The sequence below is a fragment of the Heterocephalus glaber genome, unplaced genomic scaffold (assembly GCF_053883595.1).
Source record: "Heterocephalus glaber isolate CG9 unplaced genomic scaffold, H.glaber_assembly_v1.0 deba00001472, whole genome shotgun sequence".
Classification (NCBI taxonomy): Eukaryota; Metazoa; Chordata; class Mammalia; order Rodentia; family Bathyergidae; genus Heterocephalus; species Heterocephalus glaber.
Window position 1 is genome coordinate 20,711,364 of NW_028258315.1, and position 25,282 is coordinate 20,736,645.

Genomic DNA, 25,282 nt, shown 5'->3' on the forward strand with positions numbered 1-25,282 from the left:
AAATGGTCTTAAAGAAGAGGGAGCCAGTAATGAGTCAGTAATGAGTCACCTTGGGTGCTGAACTTTGTTGTTTTTTTGTTTGTTTGTTTGTTTTTAGGCTTTGAGCTTTATCATGCCATTTCCTCAGTGGAACTAAGTCTCAATTTTGATTAATAATGCATGAGACTTTAAGGAATATATGTCTATGAATGTCTTAATAAATATCTGTGATAAGTGTAGAAAACTGTCATACTCCTTCTACCATGGCCATCACTAACATGTCACCCAAAGTTAAACGAGACATTTTGAATACCCCCCTTCTTCCTTGTGCTTTTAATTTAATTGAAGTATTGTGTTCTGATGGTTAATAGTATTTCTGTTCATATACTAGGTAGATGATGACATCACTGTCCAACTCATTAAAATATGAATTGTTCACATTTGAATGTCTTCTTGTGTACTGGGAGTGTGAAGCTGCTTCTAAGATGTATAATTAATTATAATGTTCCAAATATAAATAACTTTGGACTGTCATACTGTATTTGAATGATGCTTGCATTAGTTTAAGAGATTCCTTCAATCAAATTTAGGTATCTATAGTATAGATGCCTACCACAAAGCCCTTTAGAATCTAGATTATAAAAGATTCTTAGGCAAACATTTGCCTAAACCCTGAGTAAACCCTACATTATAAAGTGAATATATATCTTATTCCACATTTCATCAGGTATTTTATCTTTTCTTCAATTTTCTTCTTTTATAATATATTTTAAAAATTTAAAGATTGTGCTTGTGTCCTCAGTTGAGATAGAATGTGTGTGCATTTGGGTATTTGTAATTGTTTATCAGTTTATATCTCTGATGAATGACCAAGGTACCTTTATTTTGGAATCTTGGCATTACATCTATAGCTTCCTTGAAACCAACTCATTTATTCTTTCCTTTTAAAGGAATATTGAAATATATTTTTAAAAATCTCATTACAGTGCTGCCCAGGATGACCTAAAAGAGTGTGTCACACCCCTGCTAGCTGTAAACGTACTTTAACACAAATCTTGCTAATATGATTTCAGGTAAAGTGTGGACAGAATCTAATTAGTTATAAATCTGTGAATGCTTGAGCAGGGGCTAGTTTGAAATTTTCCATCTGACTGAGACTGCTGTAGCATTCTAATCCCAGAAAGCTGCCTTAGAGTGAATTCTCATTAGCCATGGAGTTAGGGAAAGTCGCGAACCTGAGGAAATAAAGCAATCCTTGTGACTTAGCTGGTTAGGTCACAGCTCTGCCCTACCAGTGTGCTATCTCCTCTCCTGGACTTTTTCTTACTTCTGGGAGGCAATGGAAGAGAGGTTACAACCACAGTGAGCTGTTTCACAGAAAATTTTAAACTGTCTTATATTGAACGTCTCTCATAAGTAGCTAATTTCTTATATTTGATCATCATTTGGATTATGTAGTATTTATAGATTACAAAGTGTTTTACCTATGTTTTCTTTCTTATGAATTTTAACCTCCACCCATTAGACTAGTGGAGAAGAAATCTAAATAAACAAAAAACAAATAAAAACTTACCATTCAATGAGATTAATTATTGAGTTTTATTCATAGTCATTACCATTGAAACTATAATGTATAATGATCAACTAGATGAAAAATCGTTGTCTTCAAGAAGGTCCCATACTAACAGAAAACATAGATAACACATAGACAGGACCAGAATGTCAAATCTTAACCTTATGGTGAAGACTGAAGAAGGCTCCCGTGTCAGAAAGGGAGGTGCCACTTTCATGTAGGGAGCACATAAAGAAAGTCCCTTCCATGAGTATGCATGGGTACATGTTTTTCACATTTCGCTTATTTATTGAATACAATTTATGGATTTACTGGTTGTGAATTGCACACATCTTAAGGGAACAGTTAGATAAGTTTTGATAAGTGCATATACTGATGCAACCTGCATGCTTCTCACTGTGTACAACACTTCTCTTACCAAAGAAAGATAACTCCCACCTTCTCCCACCCTGGTCCCCTCATCCTTGTCCCCACAACAACTCTTCTGATTTTTTTCACCATAGATTGATGTTGCTTGTTTGAGGACTCAGTATAAGTGAAATGAGACAGTTTGCACTCTTATGGTGGCTTGTGGTTTTGCTTAATGGTTTAGATGCTGACTCATGGTATTTCTCTACTATTGTCATTCTCTCTCATTGTGTTCTTCTATATTTTTTCCATTGTTTTGCTGGTGGACATTTGAATTTTTCCTAGTATTTGGTTATTATGAATAAAGCTATTAGGAACATTTTTTACAAGGTTTTAAAAGTACAGACATATCTTTCTTGGGTAATATCATAGGGTAGATGTTTCTTTCATTGGCTAAGAAATTTTCACACCAGTTTCCGAAAAGATTGTATCATTTTACTTACCCACCAGCAATGGAGAAGCCTTCTGGTGTTTTTGTCATCTTCACCAACATTTGGTGTTGTTAGTCTTTTAAGTTTTAGCCATTGGTGTGAGTGTGTGATGGTATCTCATGTGGTTTTGATTTGCACTCCCACTATGACTAATGATGATCACCATTTCCTGTGTGTATTGGCCATCCATCTATATGCCTTTCTGAAGTGCTAATCCAAGGCTTTTGCTCATCTCTCAAATTGAGATGTCTCTTTGTGATTGCATTGTAAGAGTTACATAGAAGCCCTTTTTCAGATACATGTATTGGAAATAGTTTCTCCCAGTCTGTAGCCTTAGCTACTTATTTTCTTAATGGCATCTCACAAAGAGTAAAGGTTTTAATTTTGATGAAATGCATTTTAAAATGTTTTTCTTTTATTGTCATTGTTTCATTGTATTTCCTACATTTGTGCCTTCTCTAAGATCACAAAGATATTCTTTGATGTTTTCTTCCAGAAGGTTTATAGTCTTATTTTTATGTTTAGATGTCTGATAATGTAGGATACATTTTTATGTAGTATATGAGATGTGGAGAATGGTCCATTTTTTTTCCTCAAATAAATAGCCACTTGTTCCAGAATCTGTGGTTGAGACTTTCCATATCTGTTGAAGTGCTTTCAGGCTGTGGTTGAAAAATCAATATTTTGCTCTTATACTTAAAATGTTAAAAAGCTGAAGAAAGTGGTGTTTTTGCCCTTACAATCACAACAAAATGGTAGTAAATTTTCAAATCCTTGACTTTTTGAACCCATGAGAGTGGAAACCAACAAACCTAAAATCTAAGCAAGGTCAGGTGCTTTCAAGGAGATAAATTTCCAGCCCTTGTTTACCCTGAACAGATGCATAAGGTCACTGGTAAGAAGAACTCCACTAAAATGTTTAGGACATTGATGAAGGCCAAGTGTTGTGCAGTAGAAAAAGTAAAAGCAAACCCCTCAAGGACGCAGAAACAAGCAGGATGTGTGCTCACTCACAGGCTGCTCCTTACATAGACACAGAGTATGCACTAAAAAAACATGACAAGAGCTCCTTTCTTGGGTGCTGGCCTGAGATGCCAGAAGAACTGTGAAGGGAGAGGCACACCTGTGTCATTTTCCTCTCTCTTCTATAGAATAAAAGCCTTAAATCACATGAGGAGGAGCTACACACTCCATTGTCCCTAGGGCACTGGTGAAAGCTCATTGTAGCTGGAGTAAGGTATAGAAAAACCTCTCTGCTCCAGGGGAACAGTAGGAATAAATCTTGGCCTGAGACACACAGGTATAGACAGAGTAGGATCTATGAAAATGTCCCATTTCCAAGATATAGGACTCAGTGTCTGCCAGTTAATCTTTTTTTTTTTTTTTGCTTACATTCTTTTATTGGTACATTGTAGGTATGTAATACGTTTACATTTATCATTGGGTCCTTGTACTTGTACATGATGTATCTTGGTTCTTATTTTATCCCCATTACCTGTGCGCCCTTCACCCCCTCCACCCTTCCCTATTTACAAAGACTTTGTTTCCATTTTTTCCTTTTCTTATAATTTTTCCTTTCCCTTCTTTCCTTTCCACTTCCCCTCCCACTTCCCCTACCCCTTTGGACCTTTTCTTCCTATTTCAAATTATCAATTATTCATTTTAATCATTTTAATCCTTGTTTACACTTTCAGTTCTTCACAACAAACTATTCGGTATTTACACATGTGTGTCCTACTTATTTCACTTAAGAGTATGGCCTCAATATGCAACCATTTAGCTGTAAATGTCTCTAGTTTCTCATTCTTTATGGCTGAGTAGTACTCCATTTTATAAAAAAAACACACATCTTCTTTATCCAGTTTCCAGTTGATGGGCACTTGGGCTGTTTCCAAGCTTTAGCTATTAAAAACTGTGCCACTATAAACATGGGTTCACATATATCACTGTGGTATGATTCTTTTCATTCTTTTGGGAAGATACCCAATAGGGAATAGCTGGGTCAAATGGTATCTCTAGCCCTAGTTCTTTGAGGTATCTCCATACTGATTTCCACAGTGGTTGCACCAGTCTGCACTCCCACCAACAATAGAGAAGGGTTCCTTTCTCCACACAACCCTGCCAGCATTTGTTATTGGTTCATTTCTTGATAGCAGCCATTCTTTCTGGGGTGAGGTGGAATCTCAGTGTTGTTTTCATCTGCATCTCTCGAATGATCAGTGATATTGAACATTTTTTCGTGTTTATTTGCTGTTTTTACTTCTTTGTCTGAGAAATGTCTGTTCATTTCAGATGCCCATTTTTGAATTTGGTCTTTAAATTTGGGATCTGATTTTTTAAAGTTCCTTATATATTCTAGATAGTAGACCTTTGTCTGAGGTACAGCTGCTAAAATTTTTTCCCACATTCTAGGTTGTCTCTTAGCTCTGGTACAGAAGCTTTTTAATAAGATGAGATCCCAGTTGTTGACTCTTTGTGCTAGTTCCCATGGTACTGAGGTTTTGTTCATAAAGTCTTTTCCTATGCCAATGTCTTCAAGAGTTCTACCTAACTTATCTTCCAGCAAGTTTAGTGTTTCTGTCTTAATATTTAGATCTTTAATCCACTTTGATCTTAGTTTAGTGCATGGTGATAGATATGGGTCTAGTTTTAACCTTTGGCAGGTTGAAATCCAGTTTTTCCAGCATCATTTATTAAAGAGGCTATCTTTCCTCCAATGAGGGTGGTTTGCTCCTTTGTCAAAGATGAGGTGGCTGAGTATGTCTGGAGTTGTTTCTGCATCTTCTAATCTATTCCACTGATCCTTGCGTCTGTTTCTTTGTCAGTACCATGCTGTTTTTTATCACAGTAGCTTTGTAGTATAGTTTTGAGTTGGGGATTGTGATACCCCCTGCCATGTCTCTGTTGCCAAGAGTTGCTTTTGCTATTCTAGGTCTCTTCTGGTTCCAAATGAATTTTTGGATTGTTTTCTCTAGTTATATGAAATATATTGTTGGAATTTCAATCGGCATTGCATTAAATCTATATAGCAGTTTTGGAAGTATGGCCATTTTCACTATATTGATTCTTCCTGCCCAGGAGCAAGGGATGTCTTTCCATTTTCTTATGTCCTCTTCGATCTCTTTTTTCAGAATGCTGTAGTTTTCAGTGTAGAGGTCTTTTGGTTCGTTTGTTAGATTGATTCCTAGATATTTCATTTTTTTGCACGCTATTGTAAAAGGAATTGTTTCCTGAATTTCTCTCTCAGTGAGTCTGTTATTTGTGTACAAGAAGGCTTTTTTTAGTGTTGATCTTGTATCCAGCTACCCTACTGAATCTATCAATTAAGTCTAGAAGTTTCTTGGCAGAGTTTTTTGGGTCTTCTATGTAAAGTATCATATTGTCAGCAAATAATTCCTATCCTTATTCTTTTTATTTCTTTCTCTTTTCTAATTGCTGTGGCTAATGTTTCCAGAACTATATTGAACAGGAGTGGTGATAGTGGGCATTCTTGTCTTGTTCCTGATTTTAGCATGAAGGTTTTCAGTTTTTGACCATTTAATATGATGTTGGCTGTTGATTTATCATAGATAACCTTTAAAGTTGAGATAAAGACCATTTATTCCAATTTTCTGCAGGGTTTTTATTATGAATGGGTGTTGGGTTTTGTCCAATGCCTTTTCTGCATCTATTGAGATGATCATATGGTTTTTGTCTTTGACTCTGTTAATATAGTGTATTACATTTATTAATTTATGAATGTTGAACCATCCTTGCATCCCTGGGATAAATCTGACTTGGTCAGGGTGTACGATCTTCTTGATGACCCTCTGTATTCTGTTTACCAGTATCTTGTTGAGGATTTTTGCATCTATGTTCATTAGGGAGATTGGCCTGTAGTTCTCTTTTTGGGTTGGGTCTTTCCCTGGTTTTGGAATCAAAGTAACACTTGCTTCCAGGAATGAATTTGGAAATATTGCTTCCCTTTCAATTTCCTTGATGAGTTTAAAGAGTAATGACATTAGTTCTTCTTTAAATATCTTGTAGAATTCAGCAGTGAAGCCATCAGGACCTGGGCTTTTCTTTGTTGGTAAATTTTTTATTACATTTTCAATTTTACTTATTGTAATTGCAGTGTTTAGAATTTCTATATCTTCTTCATTTAACTTTGGCAATTCGTATGTATCTAGGAATCTGTCCATTTCTTCTGTGTTTTCCATTTTATTAGAGTACAGGTTCTTGAAGTAGGTATTGATGATCCTCTGGATTTCTGCTGGATCTGTTGTGACTTCACCTTTTTCATTCTTAATTGCATGGATTTGAACCTTTTCTTTCCTTTTTTAGAGAAAGTTGGCTAAAAGTTTATCCATTTTATTTATTGTTTTGAATAACCAACTCTTCGATTCATTGATTTTTTTTTGTATGGTTCTCTTAGTCTCCATTGCATTGATTTCTGCTGTGATCTTTATAATTTCCTCTCTTGTATGTGCTTTGGGTTTCTTATGCTCTTCTTTCTCTAGGAGCTTGAGGTTCAGCATTAGGTTGCTTATTTGAGTTCTCTCTGTTTTCCTAATATGGGCATTGACTACTATGAATTTCCCATGTAGAACTGCTTTCATTGTGTCTCATAGATTCCTATATGTTGTACTGTCATTATCATTTACTTGTAGGAACTGTCTAATTTCTTTAATTTCCTCTGTGACCCATTGGTTGTTCAGGAGGGTGTTATTTAATTTCCATATGTTTGTGGGTGTTTTGCAGTTTCTTATGTTACTGATCTCCAATTTTATTGCACTATGGTCTGATAATATACAGGGGGTAACGTCAATTCTTTTACATTTACTTAGACATGTCCTATGAGCTAACATGTGGTCTATTTTGGAGAACGACCCGTGTGTAGCTGAAGAAAAGGTGTATTCTGATTTTGTGGGGTGGAACACTCTGTAAACATCTATTAAGTCCATTTGTTCAATAGCTTGTTCAGTTCTAGAATTTCGTTGTGGATTTTTTGTCTAGATGATCTGATTATTTTGTGATGGTGGGGTATTGAGGTCCCCCACTATAATTGTATTAGGGCTTATCTGGTTTTTTATGTCCATTAATATTTGTTTTGTATAGTTGGGGGCATTCGTATTTGGTGCATATTTATTTATGATTATTATCTCTTCCTCTTGGATTGTTCCCTTCACAAGGATGTCTTTTTCTCTCTTACTTAGTTTTGGTTTGAAGTCTACTTTGTCTGCAAATAAGATTGCTACCCCTGCTTTTTTCTGGGTTCCTGTGGCATGGAGAACCATTTTCCATCATTTTACTTTCAGTCTATGAATTTTTTTTTTGAATTAAGTGTGTTTCTTATATACACCATATTGTTGAATTTTGCTTCTGAATCCATTCTGGCAGTCTGTTTCTTTTGATTGGTGAATTGAGGACATTAACATCGGTGGTTATAATTGAGAGATATTGACTCATCCTTGTCATGATGTTTAACTGTTGTTGACTCTTTTATTTTTTATTTTCCTCCTTTCCCTTTAGTTTCTTGCCTTGCCTGGTGGCTTTCTTCTGTTGGGCCTGATGGAGTTGTGACCTTCATTGTCTTTTTTAGGATGTTGTTTAGTATTGTTTGGAGTGCTGGTTTGGTGTTCATGAAATTTCTCAGGTGTTCTTTGTCGTGGAAGTATCTAATTTTCCCATTGAGTTTGAAAGATAATTTTTCAGGATACAACAGTCTAGGTTGCAAGTTATTTTCTTTTAGCTGCTGGTTAATCTTGTAAGAGAAAATAGTCCCCCAACACTGATCACCTGGCTAACAAGATATAAATGGCTAACATTAGTATGATCCCCAATTTTCACATTGTAAACTAATGATAGAGATATTAAATGAATTGCTCAAAGCTGATAAATGGAGAATCTGAGTTGTGAGCCCAGACAGTCTGGCTACATAATCTTCATAACTTCTGTACAATGCTGCAGAGGCAGGAAAGTAAGGGATAGTAAAGAATGAAGCAAATCTGAAGAGTGGGCTAGGCTGAAATGGATGGGAATGCCCGAGGAAGTATGTGACTTAAAGAAAGAGGATGCAATCAAGATTGAATTTAACAGAACTGCTGAGCCAGGTGAGAAATGAAAAGTGTCCACTGGATTTAGAAAATCATCTGTAAATTTAGCAGAAAGTAGTTCCACTAGAATTGTGAAGATTGAAACCAGAATCCACTGGATATAGAAATGAGTGTAGAGTGAAGACAGTGAGTCAGTAAAGACAGCCAACTTTCCCAAAAGTCTGGGCTAAAAGAGAAGTATTAGTACCTAAGGTAGGGGTGCCATGGACACAGTACTGTGTTTGAAGGATGAAAGAAAGTTTAATGTTTTAAGAAAGAAAAACAAAATAATTAGGATGGTGTAAGAAGGTTTGCTAATGTATCTAGGATATGTTTTATGAGACTTTACTCAGTATAAAATGCTTGTTTTGTTGGCTGCTTACAATAATTTAAAACAGCTAATTTGATCATTTTAATATACTCCTTATATGAATTTAAGTGTATTTTAGAGACACATCTATTAAATCATCCATCTCTCTGTGTAAACTTTTTTGAATGAGCTAGCCAGGAAAAAGCTATTTCATCTTGGCTGATGTGTATTATTATACACACTGTTAGGAAATAGCATTGTGATAATGCCACAATAAGCCAGTATCACTATAACAAAGTACCAAGTAACAGATAGAGTAATTCAATCATTCTATCTTAATATAAAATAATACAAAATGGCTTGAAACAGAGAACCTAAGAACCACACTGAAACTATAGGTTTCATGAGTATCTAGATAGCCACCCAAAGCCTCATGAGCTCATAGGAATGGTTTTTCAGAGGTGGCTGGATCTAGGGTCTATGAATATGGACTAAGGATATGTGATAATTGGATTACTACACTGATTGGTTAACATTTTCCTGGGTATGGGTATGAGGAAGCCCCACCTTGGGTGTGGGTGGCACCAACCATTAGACTTATAGCCTGGATGGAATACACAGAGACAAAAGGAAGGCAGCCTTATTGCTCGCTGCCTCCTGCCTGTCCTGCCATGGACTGTTACTCCTCTGCTATGTCCCTCTGCCATCCTGCCTTGCTTTGGAACCAGCCAACTATGGACTATAAACTCTATAAACTGTGCGGTAAAATAAACCTTTCCTCCTTTAACTTATGACTTTTGGATATTTTGTCCCAGCAATGAGAAAGTAACTAAGACAATGAGTTTTGGGTTTCTGCTAAAATCCCAAGGCAAAGACTGTAAACTTTTATGTTCCTATCACCATTGCCTACTATAGCAGAGGGTTCAATATGTCAGATGTGTGGGGAAAAGAATGAACATTTATTTGAGTTTATTATCAACATTTTAAAACATACAGGTATTTAAAAATATTCAGTCCTATATTTGACACCTAGTAGTGCCTCCAGAAGTCCTGAAATTTCGACTGCAACCATGAAGTTTCCATTGACTTTAGAATTTTAGTCATGATGATAGTTTACTGGGGTCATTCTAGAAGGCATTGTGTCTGGCAGAAGCCCTGAGAAGTCCTTCACTTATGCTTCTTAATCCTTGACAGTGTGAGTAAGATTATATCTGCAGGACCATTTCCATATTACCCAAATATCCATCTCATTCCTAATATTCATTGTCTGTATTAAAAAAAGTATAGTACATTTTTATTTCATATTTTTTTTACCCCAACCAGGTAAATTAGTTTTATTTATACCTATATGTTAAATATTAACACGTCTCCTGAAAAAATTAAGTCTTCATTTGGAAATGAAATTGACATTGGGAACTTTGGGTTGGCCGTCAGAGTGCATCACATGGAAGAACTTGGCCACATTTATTGGCCATATTTGGCCTAGTTTTCTGCATATGTTTGCCAGATGCAAGAGGCACTTTGTCACTGGAGGGCACAGAAACCTGGAAGAAAGACTTGGAACTTGTGTTGTTTTACTCATTCGATATCTTGCTTTTTCCTGGTATTTTGCCTGGAGAGGTCTTATTGTACAATAGAATATGGTTGGAGAATGGGGCTTCCCTTTGCCCTCTGTCAGGTACAAAGTTTTATAGGATGCTCTTGTTGAGAATTTTAGGGAACACTGGTGAAAAATCTTTTTTAAAAAGAAGATTAAAAATGTGATCTCTGCTGGGAAAAATACAGTTCTATGTATGACTGGTTGAACAAATGTGCCAGTTAACTCACATACTCTTAATTTAGGGCATCTCAATTTCTTGGAGAAGTTTTCACTTAAACTATGAAGCCAAAAACTATTAGTATTCACATGTAATTCACCTCTATGTAAAAGACTTCAAAATTTTTGACAAATCAATCACACAATTAAAGGTCTTATATTTATAGCTGATTCGAAACTCAAAACGAATAGAGATGTCAAAGCCTTGAGCATATTGGATGTTTACACATCAATAAGCAAGATGGCAGACGTTGTTTTCAGGCAGACCCCCTTCTTTTTTGCCTTTGCATGTTTTTGGTAGTTCTTCAACTTGCAATTTCCATATAACATTTTTTCATGTTTACATTAGCATATAATTAACATATTTATAATTCCATAGTGAGATATGTAAACACTTTTAACTCCCCAAGAGAAAAAATGACTATAGAGTCTTATTTCCTTTACTAAACTATTTCTAAACTGTTTAGTATTTAGGGAATAATTGCAGTTTTTCTTTTTAATTAGAATTTAAATGCAAAATGCCTGTTAAGTTCAAAATTAAAGTCAAGGATATTAATGTTTCAGGAAAAGTATTTTGAGTTGCAGAATTTGGAGGAACAGGATTTTACACATTTATGTTTCTTCACCACATTTGTCATTTGTTACTATTTAGCTACCAAAAAGTATTTGGCATTCTCATAGAATCTTTGTATGACTAGATTTCTAGACATTAACTCAAATCTCAAGTCATCTCTGGAGAGAATCTCTCTGTTGTAACTCTTCTCTGATTGTTGGAAAATGGCATATTTAAGGAAAATATTTTAATGAATTTAACCAAATTTATTTTTTAATGCTGGATGTATACATATGGTAAGTAAAAAAGAGAAAACAGTAAGGAAATGTGCATTCAATGAATAAAACGTAGAAAATCGAGCAGCTGAAATATTTCATTGGCTACCTCATCTTTCACCTAAAATAAGTGTAAAAATGAGTGAGGTTATCCATATCCTTAAGCCTTTTACACACACACACACACACACACACACACAGATGCTTTGTAATTCTTTCTTGATTAGTGTGGCTCAGTGAATCATTGATGCCACAGGTTAATAAACATGTGAAATGCACATACAGTATTCCTTCAACTCTATTATAACCTGCAAGATGGAACCATCTATGCCTGATCCACACAGTGCAAGTTTGTGGTGCATTGAGACTCTTGAAAAATGAAATAGCCAGTAATAAACAAGCAAGAATTGTAGTGCTCATGACTTCCAAGTTGTTATAGAAGTCAATGTTTCAGTCTTTCTCTTTGTAATTTGCCTGTTTATTGAGACAAGCATTTTCAACTATGTTGTTCCTCACAACTCAACATGTTGAATGAAACTTCTACTTGTAGAACTACCATGTATCTTAGTAACCATTTGAGCCATGACAAAAATTGATTTGCAAACCCTAAAAGCCCTATGATACTTAGTCATATAGCACTGATTATTCCTAGGTGTCTTATAATTACATTTTTCTATCTCTCCCACTATCTTGTATTTTAATCAAGAGGAGGGAAAATTATCTTGTTAGATTTCTATTTATTTATTTTTTTGGTACTAGGGATCAAACTGGGGACCTTGAGCTTGCAAAGCAGGTGCTGGAACCACTGAGCTAAATCCCTGGCCCCTCTCTTGTTAGATTTCTAGTCCTTAGCACAAGGTTTGTTATATCAGTAAATGCTAGTTGAACAAAGAAAGGAATGAATAAAGAAGTTTAATGATGAATCACCAAATGTGTTGTGTCATTGAAGTTATCAGAGAAATTCTTTTAAAAGCCAAGATTTGTTGCAAATTATAAAACTTATGAAACTTTTCTTCCTTATAAGTTGTCACAGCAACAGAGGCTGACTAACACAACCTTCTTAAGGGTTTTGTTTTGCGTAATCACCTTGGTGAAGATTGCTACCCTCCATGTCTCCTTCAGGATCAGTTTGCACCACAAAGGGCCTTCCCCTCCTGTGCAGTAGGATCTCAGTGTATGAAAGCCAACATCTCAGCTCCTTAGACTTTCTTCTTAATACATAAATGGAAGTTTTATAATTTGCAACAAATCTTGGCTTTTAAAAGAATTTCTCTGATAACTTCAATGACACAACACATTTGTTCTAGAGCCCAGACTGCATCATCTGCCATACTATCAATAAAGGCTATTGATCAAATCAATTAGTGTCCAGCTGCAAGGTGGGAGTTACAGAAAAGTTTTTAAAAGCATCATGAAATGTTTCAAAATTTTATCCTTACTACATTAGCTAGGCCTTTTAGAACTATGGGACATTTCAAGAACTTTTTGAATAAGGGAAAAAAGATAATATTGTCAAATAAATATTGTATAGGGTTATTAATGCATTTTATAGATGAAAAAATGAGAGCATAGGTAAGACAAATAATTTTCCCAGTAAAGCACTCCATATAAAAGATTAAACTCCAAAATAAACCAAAAATATAAACTCCAGTTATTTTTATTGTTATACCAGAGTTCTTTTCACTGTTAAAATAGAAGTTCCTTGACAATAACTGTCAATCCAAAAGAATAAAATAAGAATTCCTGCCACTGACCTAGGCAAAATACGTGTACACATGCACACGCACGTGCGCGCACACACACACACACACTACTTTTGTGAAGATTGGCAAGAGAAACATTATAAAACTTCCATTTATGTATTAAGAAGAAAGTCTAAGGAGCTGAGATGTTGACTTTCATACACTGAGATCCTACTGCATAGGAGGGGAAGGCCCTTTGTGGTGCAAACTGATCCTGAAGGAGACATGGAGGGTAGCAATCTTCACCAAGGTGATTACGCAAAACAAAACCCTTAAGAAGGTTGTGTTAGTCAGCCTCTGTTGCTGTGACAACTTATAAGGAAGAAAAGTTTCATGGGTTTCAATCCATGCTCTGTTGTCTTCATTGTTTTGGGGCCTGTGTGAGAAAGGACATTGTGGCAGGGAGCTACTTGCCCCATGGCCACCAGGAAGCAAAGAGAAAGACAGGAAGAGACCATTGTCCTAGTATCCTTTCCAAGGGCACACTCCCACTGACCTCACTTCCTTCCACAAAGGCCCACCTTCCAAAGGCTCCATAACCTCCCAGTGGCACCACAGGCTGGGGACCAGGACTTTAACATGTGGCCCAAACTGTGGCAACATTGAGGAGGAGATGCAAGCTGATCTCCTCCAGATCCGTGGAGAACGACCATGGAGGGTCTAAACCACCCTAACAAGTGCTTGGTAGAAAATGGTCACTTGGGAAGAAAGTCACTGTACTTGCCATTACCTCTCCCTCCAGCGGCATCTGCCTTAGAATTGGCCCAGGTGTTCTGGTGGGGTGACAGAGAGATGAACTGAGCTTATAGACAGGAGTCAGCATACCTTGCAGGGTCCCATAGCACAAAGCAAGAGAAATCTGTGGTAGAGACTGCAGGATACACCCCTCAAGCTGAGAGGATACATCGCCAAGTCTAAGTAGTAGTGAGAGCTAAGATGAGGGCACTGGCAGGAAGTGATCATTTCCTACTTCCTGTGCCAAGAGACCATCACAAAATCTTAGGACACAGACTGTGAAAGTGGAGGCCTCCACATGGGGACCAGGTGGGATTGTCTGTGCCTCACTCAGACCCGACAGCCCACCCAGGGAGGGCAGTGCCAAGCAGATGCTCTGCCGCAGTACAGCATAAACTTACTGTTGAGGACAGGCCAGTGTAACAGGAACAATGGGGGGAGGACAACTCCCCCAAAACAAAAATTTACCCCAAACTGACTATTTTCTGTAGAACTTGAGTTACACTAAAGAAACAAGTTTTTCATTTTTTATTTTGGTTTGTATTTTTACCAGCATGTGCGACTGAAGACTTTGGAGCAACATGAAGTCAATTATGTAATGGGGAAAACAATTTTTAAAAATGACTTTTTGCACATCTGTGTTAGAATGAATAAATTTCAACTCAACCACACTCATCTGCCTTCCTCTTTGTTCATAAGTTACATATGTGCAGGGTTCTCATTTATAATGCATGTGTTTTTAGCAGTTTATAGTGTGCAGCGTGCTTTCACATGTACCCTCTTATCCTTTCCCTGCCACAACACAGGGAGGTAATGTCAACGTTATTATGCTTATGTTGCAGGGGAGCAAATCGAAGACTCACCCAGGAGCAGAGTGCTTTTGAGACAGAGGAAGAAGACAAAACAGCTCCCAGCTCAGCTTCTCTTGCCATATTCAGGAATCACCACACGTGCTGTTATATTGGGCCTCATTTTGTTTCCCTTTCCCCAACACCTGTGTGCTGTGCTTGTGGTGGTATGGTCCTGGTTACTTCTTAGGCCCTCTTACACATTTCTTTTTAAAGAAATATTGTTTCAAAGCTTTATTAGGATGTATTTTAGATGAAAATATCTTATTATCTACATGCAACTGGTTCTTCCAATTTGGTTTGTTTAGCTGAAATCTTTATGGAAGAATCTGTCCTACATCTGGGCAAAACAAAAGCAATAGCCTGTGGAAAACACATTCTGATCATATCGCATCCTAGGAAAGATGGGGAAAACAGTAAAATTCAGTCAATATTTTATAAATTCAAGGTCAATCCTCAGTGTCACTGTCAACAGTGGATGAGTCAAAACAAAGGATTTCTGTTACTATTAAATTAGAAATGATCCACTTTTATTTTAAGTGTAGTGGATTTGGCCATTCAATGGACAGGAAAAAAACAAGATAAAAAGTCAAGAGAGCAGAATTATTTTGTAAGATAATTGCAAAGCACTTATGGGTTTTAAGAGACCATCTTATCTCTGTGACTATTCACCCGTGTCTAGCATTAGTGAATTTATGGCTGATATTCTTGACCTAGAGCCCCAAGGAGTTATGTTGGATCCCTTTTCCCCACCTCATCAGGTGCATTTGAGGACAATGAGTGTGCATTATGTATCCGTTATCCATATCTGGATAGAAGATGGGTGCTGTTATGATCTGAGAGCGGTTGTACTTTTCTGCTCAGAGATTTCCCCCTTTGTATATGTTTGTATAATAGACATGGCTTTTCATTGTAAGCTTTTTATTCACAATGGAATCTAATTGAATTGGTTAAGAAATAGACCTATACGGCATTCTTCAATGGTAATTTTCATTGCTAATATGTTTTGTAATCAGCCAAGATTATGGATAACCCAACTTGTGTGTTTGCTGAGTGGTATATTTCAGAGTTGGTTTTCCTTCTTTGCTTTGGGATTTTTATTTTCCATCAGGGTCAGTAGACAATACAGTACCTCTACCTGTCATGCAACAGTATTTAAATGCTTTCCTTTCGGATATTAAGGGACTGGGTTGGCAGTCTCTCTGAAAAGTTTTTGTAAAAAATTACCAAAAAAAAGTTACTAAAAAAAATTACAAAAAAAAGCATTTGTAAAAAATTACAAAAACTTTTCAAAGTCAGACTGAATATAGCCTTAGAGTGGTACAAGTTTTCATCTTAAATCATTTCGAATTTTTTATATTCATATTTTTAGAGTCTTCATAGCCAAGTACAATTTTTCCAGTTCAACTCCACTGATCACTATCAACAAGAAAGTGTAAGGTGGGTAAATCCATGCTTTTTGGTGTCTACAATGGCCAGCCTTTTATTGTGGATGTTATATTTGTCATTAGCTGGCACAGATACAATCAATGTTTTAAAATGCTAGGTAAGAAAATTAAATCTTATTTACCAAGTTTGACAAATGGCAACACAATATATATACATTTATTGCTAGCTAGGGAGGAGATTTCTACTGATAAGAAGCCCAGTTGATTTATCAGTTTCCCATATTATTTGTTAATTAACTCAATGTCTGTAATATCCACTGATCATTTTTTCTGCTGATAATGAGCCCACTGGGCAACATGTAAATATAATGCAAAATATCCTTGCCTATGTTAAGAAATTGAAACGCCTCTTTTTAGTTCACGTGGATTGTATTTTGTAGTCAATTTAGAACTGTAGTTAAATAACTTGGAGTTATTGCTCAGGTGACAACATAAGGGAAATACTGAAGCATAAAGAATGCAAGGGGACAGGTAAGTGATGTTGTACTTATAAAGAGTGTTCTTCCATTATTACTAGATGAGGATTTTCTTCTTTTTTCTATGTATAAAGTATTTTACATGCAATTAGGTTCCCTCTGGTTCCCCTATTTTCATTTGGCTCCAGCAGTGTTACCATTGTTTTCCTTCATTTTTGATACAAAAACGATATGAACTACAAAACATAAGCCAATAACCTTTGGTCTATTTAAGTAGGGTAAGAGAGTAATCCAGACTTCAAGTATTTCTGCATCTAGATCTAAAAAGTAGCACTTATTGATGTGAGTCCTCTAATCCATGTCTTTTTTGGAACTACTGTACACATGTCTCAGCAAATTTTGACAAATGTGTGTCCTCTGATGAGGAAGTGACTGTCCCTTTCTTGAGTCATTTCCTGGCCCTAAAGCCCTGTTTACACTAGGCTCCTTTGTTAACAATTTGACGTAGAGGTCTTTGATTCTGGGGAGCCCTTCCCTGACTCATTATTAGCCCACACTTTGTGTCTGGCTGGCAATGTTTCCATCACTCAGCATTTCACAACCTTCCCCATTCTTTGTGTGTCAGTGAGAATCAAATGACTCTTCACTGTGAAAAACAAAGTCTTGGCCTAGAGTAGCAAGATGACCAATCCCTAAACAAGGCAAACTGATGTTCAGATTAAGAGGATTCTTCCATGTTCACTACTTATCTTACTGATTTTTTTGCTTGTGAACAACTATTTTTTTGGAAAAAGGATTCTTTAAAATTTGCCTTCACTGTAGGTAAACATCACTTATAGTTTGTGATTCCTCTTCATAATAAAGTTATGAAACACTTGAAAGCAACTGAGGCTCAGCATAGCATCACAGAGAATGTACTGAGTCACCATGTGAGTATCCCATGTAGGTGCTCATTGGAGGGACCATTCACTTTTCTTTGTCTATGACCTCATCTTAGTCTGTAACCTCATAATCCATCTACCCACAGGGTTGATGCAAAATTTAATGTGTATAAAATAACTTGTTAGAATGTAAATCCCCATTCAGATAAAAGGTCCCCTCTTCTTTTAAGACCCTAAAGAGTTTGCTGTTATTATGTGAAAGAAGTTCAGAGAAACTTCTCTTAAAAATCGAAGTGCAGTATTTTAGAAGGAGTGATTTGATAAATATTGACTTCAACTAATGGAATTTTCAATAGCCAAATTGCAACATTTTTCTTACTATTTTTCCTTTTTAAGGCCATCACTGTATTGGAAAATTGTCTGTCCCTGATCATGGACTTAAAAACTGAACTGGCTTTGAGTGAGTTGCTTCTCCTTCAGTGAATTGTGGGCACAGTGTTTTGAGCAATTTGTTCCTGTGGGTAGCTTCTGCTCTGTCATTTATCCTCTTCCACAGTCCTCTTCCCATTGACTGGAAAAAGCAATGAGGAATTTCCTTTGTTTCTGCTGAGTTTTTGACGGGCATACACAAACTTTTTTTTTAAGAGGCAAGTATTTAATTGGGGGAAAATGTGATCTATTTTTGAAACTTGGTCATGGGATCACCAATTAAGAAAACTATAAATAGGGCTGGGGATTTAGCTCAGTGTTTATGCTGCCTGTCTCGAAAGCGCAAGGACCTGAGTTCGATCCCCCGTACCAAAAAAGCAAACAAACAACAACAACAACAAAAAGAAAACTATAAATAAAGTTGAACTTTGGAGCCAAAATGATTGTTAGGGCTCATCTTTTTCATAATGAAAGTCTTTGCTTTATAATCTCATTTGGCAAAGATGAAGTTGTACCTGGTGAGATGCCTTGCCAATCTTTATCCATAATTCTGAATAGAGTCCAAGACAGATTTTGCTATCTGAAAATGACTTCTCATCCTTTCTTTCCAGTCTGTGCCCTGTACCTCAAGAATTCAGTTTGGAAACATTGAAAATCTCAAAATTGCTCAGAGAAGTGTTTCTTTTTAAAAATTATAGTCATTAAGGTGTAACACCATATGGGCTCAAGGGGTAGCCAAGATCCTGAGTGGCTTCTTGTTCATTAAAACTGAAATATTTATATGAGCAATAATAATAACAGCATATTTCAGAGTCTGTGTGGTATGCAACTGAACCCTGATGCAATTAGATAATATTGACAGCTCCTATTATAATTATGCATATGACACCTAGTTCAGGTTTCTCTTTACTTTTCATTTACATGTGCATGGGTAAGAAAGGATCTAGAAAATCAGTAAATGCTAAGCAAGAGTATTTGGCTGTTTTGTTATGGGACAGAGTAGCCTGAAGCTTTTATTTCTCTGAGTTATTTTTTCATCCAAATTAAGCTAGTTTCTTGGGTTGCACAGAAGGGCCATGGAGATGTGTGTTGTTTTAGGAGTACATGATGCAAGCAGCCACATGAATGTGTGACTGCCTCGCAGGTCCATTTTGAGTTATTTCATTTCAGAGCCATGTGTTCGGGTCCCCCTTGATTAATACACTCTTTTCTTTCCTTATGAACAGGTAATTTTAAATTGTTCTCCATAGGGGTGGGTTCTGTGTCTAGCTGCCTATCAACCTTTCCATCTCAATGCAGAAGTATTTGATTAGAGTATTTGAAGTAATAAAGATGTCAACAACAGTGTCACCTTGATTGATGCTAATTATAAGTCTTTAATGGTTCCTCTGCTTTGGCCACTGTCCCTGCAGATTGTAAGTTTTATGGGTAAAATAGTGCCCTGCTGTCCAAAGGCTTAACCATAAATTCTAGCCTCTCTTTTTTTAATGATTCTGCATGCCGTGGTATCATCCTAGTAAGATACACTGTCTCCGTTAAAAGCAAGCAGTGACTTTTACAGGGGTGATTAATGCATTTATAAGGAATTTCAAGAATCCTTGGTATCACAGCAGAGGTTATGAAGATTGTACTTGTTGGGCTTTAAAGTTAGCAGCAATGTTACATATATTATCTAAAAATAAGTGAAGATTTGCATGCAGTCCCTATTTAGCACATTAGTGTTGGAATGAGACCATAACTATTTAAAAGGTAAAAAGACAGGATTTGCAACACGAAGATGCTATTAGTGTGTGGCTTTCACACCATGAAACTCAAAGTGAGTTAAATTATATAGGGGCTTTCTTTGTTTTGAACAATCTTGTTAGATTTGGGGGGTCACTCAATTTGAAATATTTATTGATTAAAATATCTCTTACACTGAGGTTTTTCTGGCTGAATTTTCACAGGGTTAATGTGTGTTTAGTCTTTAATTTTCTGACTCAAGCTTAAGGGTGGAGTTTTAAATATGAGGAAAGGTAACTAGTAATATACACATTTATGTGACATTCAAGATATGGATAATTTGCTTATGTAAATATATGCCCATGTATACTACACACAATAGCACTTCTTTGAAATTCCATATCTTATTGCAGAAAAACTTCATATAAATTCTAAGGCTCCTCTTCTGTCTTATAAGAGTTTTACCCTATTTACCTTTGCAGCATGGAGGTCCTTGCACTCCATAGATATTTTAAAAGACTGTTTTAATGCTATTGAAAAGAGCACTAGCAATATAGAAATAGTTTTTGAACTAGTATTAGTATGCACCTGTTTTCTCCTGTTCATTTTAATTTTATACTTACAAATCAAGCTAGATGAGCATCAGTCTTTTAAATAAAATGTTAAAAGTTTTTGGAATTACTACTTTCTTCTAGATTTATATTCAGTCCTAATGATAATACATTTTAATGTTTTCTATTAGCGCTAATTCCTTATATCCAGACAAAACCGCTCTTTAACTTTTAGTAAGGAAAAGATGCTTTATAGATTTTTGAACCATACTCATTTTCAAATAATGAAATGCCAAATTACATTATAGGAAGACAGTTACTTCCTAGTTGATACCGGCTTATAGAAAGAAACCACAGACTTCCTCCAAAGCCAAGTTCAGGAGAGTAGTCCTCTGGAAATAGCATCTATTTAACATTTCTGGGGAGGCTCTAATTATAGTTCTGAGTGATAAAAATATCTAATCCCCCCTTTTTAATATTTGGAGAGAGATGTTAGGTTGTATAATGCTTATTAGAAGACTTCTAAATTTGTAAGCATTATATTGGAAAATCTTTAACATCTAATTAGTGTTTACAATAATGACTTACTGCAAGTGTTTTATTTTACTATAACGTAGTTCGAGGTAATTATTTGAAATGTTAATTTTTATACGTCCTGGTGTATTAGTCAATGATGACCCTTGGTGGGCCAAATGTACGTTCTTTACCAGAGTGAAAATATGGAAACAAACACAGAGCCACATGCTAAAGATAGGTGGCCAGATGAGGTACTGGAAAGCTTGGGGTGAACCAGGAGGAACAGGAGAAATTGAACGAGCTCTGCATGGGCAAGAAAGTTAGTATGGGAACCTATGGAAATATCAGAAGTGATCTGTATGGTAATTAATCCCTGTGAAGAGACAATACATACCCTCCAATCTGTTTACTCATTCTCACCATTGCAGCACTCCACTTCTACTGGTTAGTGAATGTTATCACAAAAACCAGAGCAGAGACTCTTCTGTGAGTGCCAGCAATCAGTGGCTGCCACAGGAATCTAAGCATTGGATTGACATTGTGTGTGATTCTGTGAAGAGAATTTCAAGCTGCTTGATCAGAGGAGGTGTTAGGTGTGTTGCTTAGTCTCTCTTGCTATGTGATTATTTTCTTTTGTAGGTTTGATAAATTAACATTGGCTCATGCATTCAACAGGAATCTCTCTCTTTTTAAGGCCTTAGGGCTTCTGTTTAAAAATGCAGGTTAATTCTCAGAGGCTTTCAAAAGTATTTCTGCATCATGCTACTAATTAAGATAAGGTTATCATTTTAAGTTATACCAGGAATGCAATTAGAGCTTCCAGTGAGAACGGTAGCAATCAATTTTATACAAATTATTCAGACCTGGTAACATAGAATACAGTTTTAATAGGACACAAGTGAACATACTGTGATTTATTAGATATAGTGTGAATTCAAAAGACACCTGAACACAGCATCTGTAACCCGTTGTGTAGCCTAAGTCACTGGGAATCCAGTTCAACAGCCTTTCATCAAGGGAAGTTTAATAATATGCCTTCCATTTTCCATTGTTTGGTAAGTGTTATTTGGGATTTGAGAGGGATTTTTGTTTTTAGATTTGAATGGGGTTAGACATGAAAAAGTCATCTGTGGAATACAAAGTACAGATTAGCGGGCCCTCTCATTTGTCTACACTGATGCCTGTGGCAGACCAGCCTGCCAGTCTTAGCTGTCTTTCGGTTTTGTTTCCTGTGGTCCTCAGAGTCCAGGTGACCAGCTGACGGTGTAATTAACTAATTTTTCTGTACTGTCCATCTCTCCTAAGAGTATTGGGTGTTGGGTAAGAAACTTCCATGTCTTATCCACCAACTGTCTGTAATTACTTATTCATTGAATGGATACCTGTTTTCTAAGGATGACTGAGGACTGCAAGGTTGAATAGTTCCTGAGAAGGTTGTATATCTTTCCCTCCTAAGATCACTGTAGGTCATCCAGAGAGCTCCATTAGGGCATATAAATAAATTATAGCTCTTCTGGGCTTTCTTTCCTAAGACATCTTCGAAACACCTTTACTTTTCCCTAGTTAGCTTTCATTTTCATTTGACATATCAGCTGTCCCACATTTTTCTTTGTGCCTTTTTCCTCAAATTGCAGTTGTTCGCTTGATGTATATGTACCAAGTTTTCACTGTATACCACCCATTGTGCTAGGGTTGGGGCACATGGTGATTAAAAAAAAAGAGACATGGTGCTAGTCTCTGCCACAGAAGCTTGCTTCTTCTACCTCTACCAATAGGCGTGGACCATCCCTCTCAGCATGTGCAACCTTAGTGGATAAGATAGATAACCTCACACACACAAACAATCAACAAATGGGATCTCTTCTTATTAGAAGGCTTCTGCACAGCAAGAGAAACCACCAGGAGTGTGAAGAGACAACCCATGATGTGGGAAAAAATCTTCACCTGCTCTTCCTCAGACAAAGGTCTACTATCTCAAATCTATAAAGAACTTAAAAAGATCAGACCTCCCAAATTTAAAAACCCAATCCAAAAATGGGCAGCTGAAGTGAACAGACATTTCTCAAACAAAGAAGTAGAAATAGCAAATAAATACATGAAAAAATGTTCAACATCACTGGTCATTTGAGAGATGCAAATGAAAACAACTCTGAGATTCCACTTCACTCCAGAAAGAATGGCTGCTATCATGAAATCAACCAATAACAAATGCTGGCGGGGCTGTGGGGAAAGAGGAACCCTGCTCCACTGCTGGTGGGAGTGTAGACTGGTGCAAGCACTGTGGAAATCAGTATGGAGATAGCTCAAAGAACTAGGACTGGAAGTCCCATTTGACCCTGCTGTTCCACTGCTGGGGATCTTCCCCAAAGAATTAAAAGAATCATACCATAGTGATATATGTGCACCCATGTTCATAGCAGCGCAGTTTGTAATAGCTAAAACTTGGAAACAGCCCAAATGCCCATCAACTGGAGACTGGATAAAGAAAATGTGGTTTTTTTAATAAAATGGAGTATGACTCAGCCATAAAAAATGAGAAATTAGAGACATTTATAGCTAAGTGGATGCACATTGAGGCGATACTCTTAAGTGAAATAAATAGGACACACATGTGTAAATAGCGAATAGTTTCTCTGGTGTGAGAAACTGAAAGTGTAAATAAGGACTAAATGTATAATAGGTAATGTGAAATAGGAAGAAAAGGGGCAAAGGGGAAGGAAGTGGGAGGGCTAGGGGAAAGGATAGAAGGGAATGGGATTAATATGAGAAAATGGAAAAATAGGAACAAAATCTTTGTAAATAGGGAGGACTGGAGGGGTTGAAGGGAGGGCTGGGCAAGGGTGAAAAATAAGAACCAAGAGAGACTATGTAAAGGTGCAAATTTCCAATGATGAATGTCATTATATTGTATACCTAAAATATACCAATGATTAGAATGAATAATCGATAATGTAAAATAGGAAGAAAAGGTCCAAAGGGGTAGGGGTAGTGGGAGGGGCAGAGGAAAGGAAAGAAGGGAAAGGAAAAACGATGAGAAATGGAAAAAATGGAAATAAAGTCTTTGTAAATAGGGAAGGGTGGAGGGCGTGGAGGGCTAGGAATGGGGAAAAAATAAGAACCAAGATGCATTATGTAAAGGTACAATTCCCAATGAGAAATGTAATTGTGTTGTATACCTACAATGTACCAATAAAAGAATTTAACACACACACAAAAAAGATAGATACCCTCTAGTGTCATTGCTTCCATCCTCTCCTCCATATCTGTTACTGTATGCACCTGGAAGGTTCACTTTCAGTTATGTCTCCTCCATAAAATCACTCTGATTAATATTCAGTTACTCAATTATTTTCCCTTCCTCTCTCTTCATCTCAGTCTTTCTCACTGGTCACTTTCTTCCCATCAACCAGCAAACATGCTCGTTTGATCTTCACCTCATCCATAAATAACAAATAAATCTCTATTGTCTTGCATCTGTTCCTCATTCACACGTCCTAGTTGCTAGCTTCTTGAATGTGTGTCTGCATAGGTTCTTTCTTTTCTTCCTCATTGTATCTCAGAAGTCTGGCTTTGGGACTGGCAAATCCATAAACCAGTGAACACCAGTGGCTGAGGCCTAACGCTCCCTCCACCTGACCTCTTCATCATACTGGGTATTGCTGCCTTTTCCTTACATCTACAGTGTAGCTACTTGCTTGAATCCATGATGTCATTCGCTCCTAACTTGCCTTCTAACTCCAATCCTTAGTCTTGGCTGACTTGTCCTTCTTTGTTAACCCTTTAGTGACAGTATCTCTGGGTGTTTCACCTTTAGTTTCCTTCTTTATTTTACTCATTTGGTGTGGAACCTTCTTAAGAGAAGAGGCTTCAGAGATGGACTGGAAATGCCTTGATATTATATACCACAAAAATGTTGTAGCTGTGGGTATGTACATTTTTCTGAGAAAATGGTCTGTGGCCTTTATATGATTTTCAAATCATGCCAAAGACTACATCTTGCTTAGAACCTCCATGATGGCTTCCCTTTCCATGGCATCCACTGCCAACATACTCCCTGTTCTGTTCTATATTCTTGCTCAGGTGAACACATTGTTCTTGACCTAGGGTCTTGGAGGATCTGCCTGTGTCTTTTCCTTCTATAACCAGTGATGTAAAAAATTCTTTCAAAAATGATTCACAAACATAATTGCCCTATCACAGTTTTATCTTAGATTTCTGACATCTATTTCTTGTCATCCTGGTCTAACCTGCATAATATATCCAGAAATATCTTTGGATATATGATAAGAACTTAAACTTGCTCCTACTTAATTTTCTTCAATACATTCTCTTCTCCCCACAAGGTTAAATTCCAAGTGAGAAACCACTTGGTTTATGAAAGCCTTCAATAGGATGGCTCTTACTTATATCATTCTCCCTTGATTTATGAACACTGTGGACACTTTGCAGTCTCCAGTTGTATAATGTTGTGGTTTTCTCTCCCTGAAAGAAGCCCTCTCTCCTGCACAGAGGTGACTCCTAAATCTCTTCCAGGGCCCAGCTTGCCCACTTGACTGTCAGTGAAATTTTCCCTGG

At 36.8% G+C, this 25,282-nt stretch overlaps 1 protein-coding gene across 1 annotated transcript in view; it reads left to right on the forward strand.

The window, feature by feature from the left end:
* The window catches only part of LOC101697093 (uncharacterized), a 324,259-nt gene that overhangs the window by 260,280 nt on the left and 38,697 nt on the right, over positions 1-25,282 (forward strand). The window contains exons 4-5 of the mRNA XM_087182562.1: positions 14,739-14,911; positions 16,117-16,184. Coding sequence (XP_087038688.1) covers positions 14,739-14,911; positions 16,117-16,184 — 241 coding nt within the window. The remainder of the gene's footprint in view (positions 1-14,738; positions 14,912-16,116; positions 16,185-25,282) is intronic.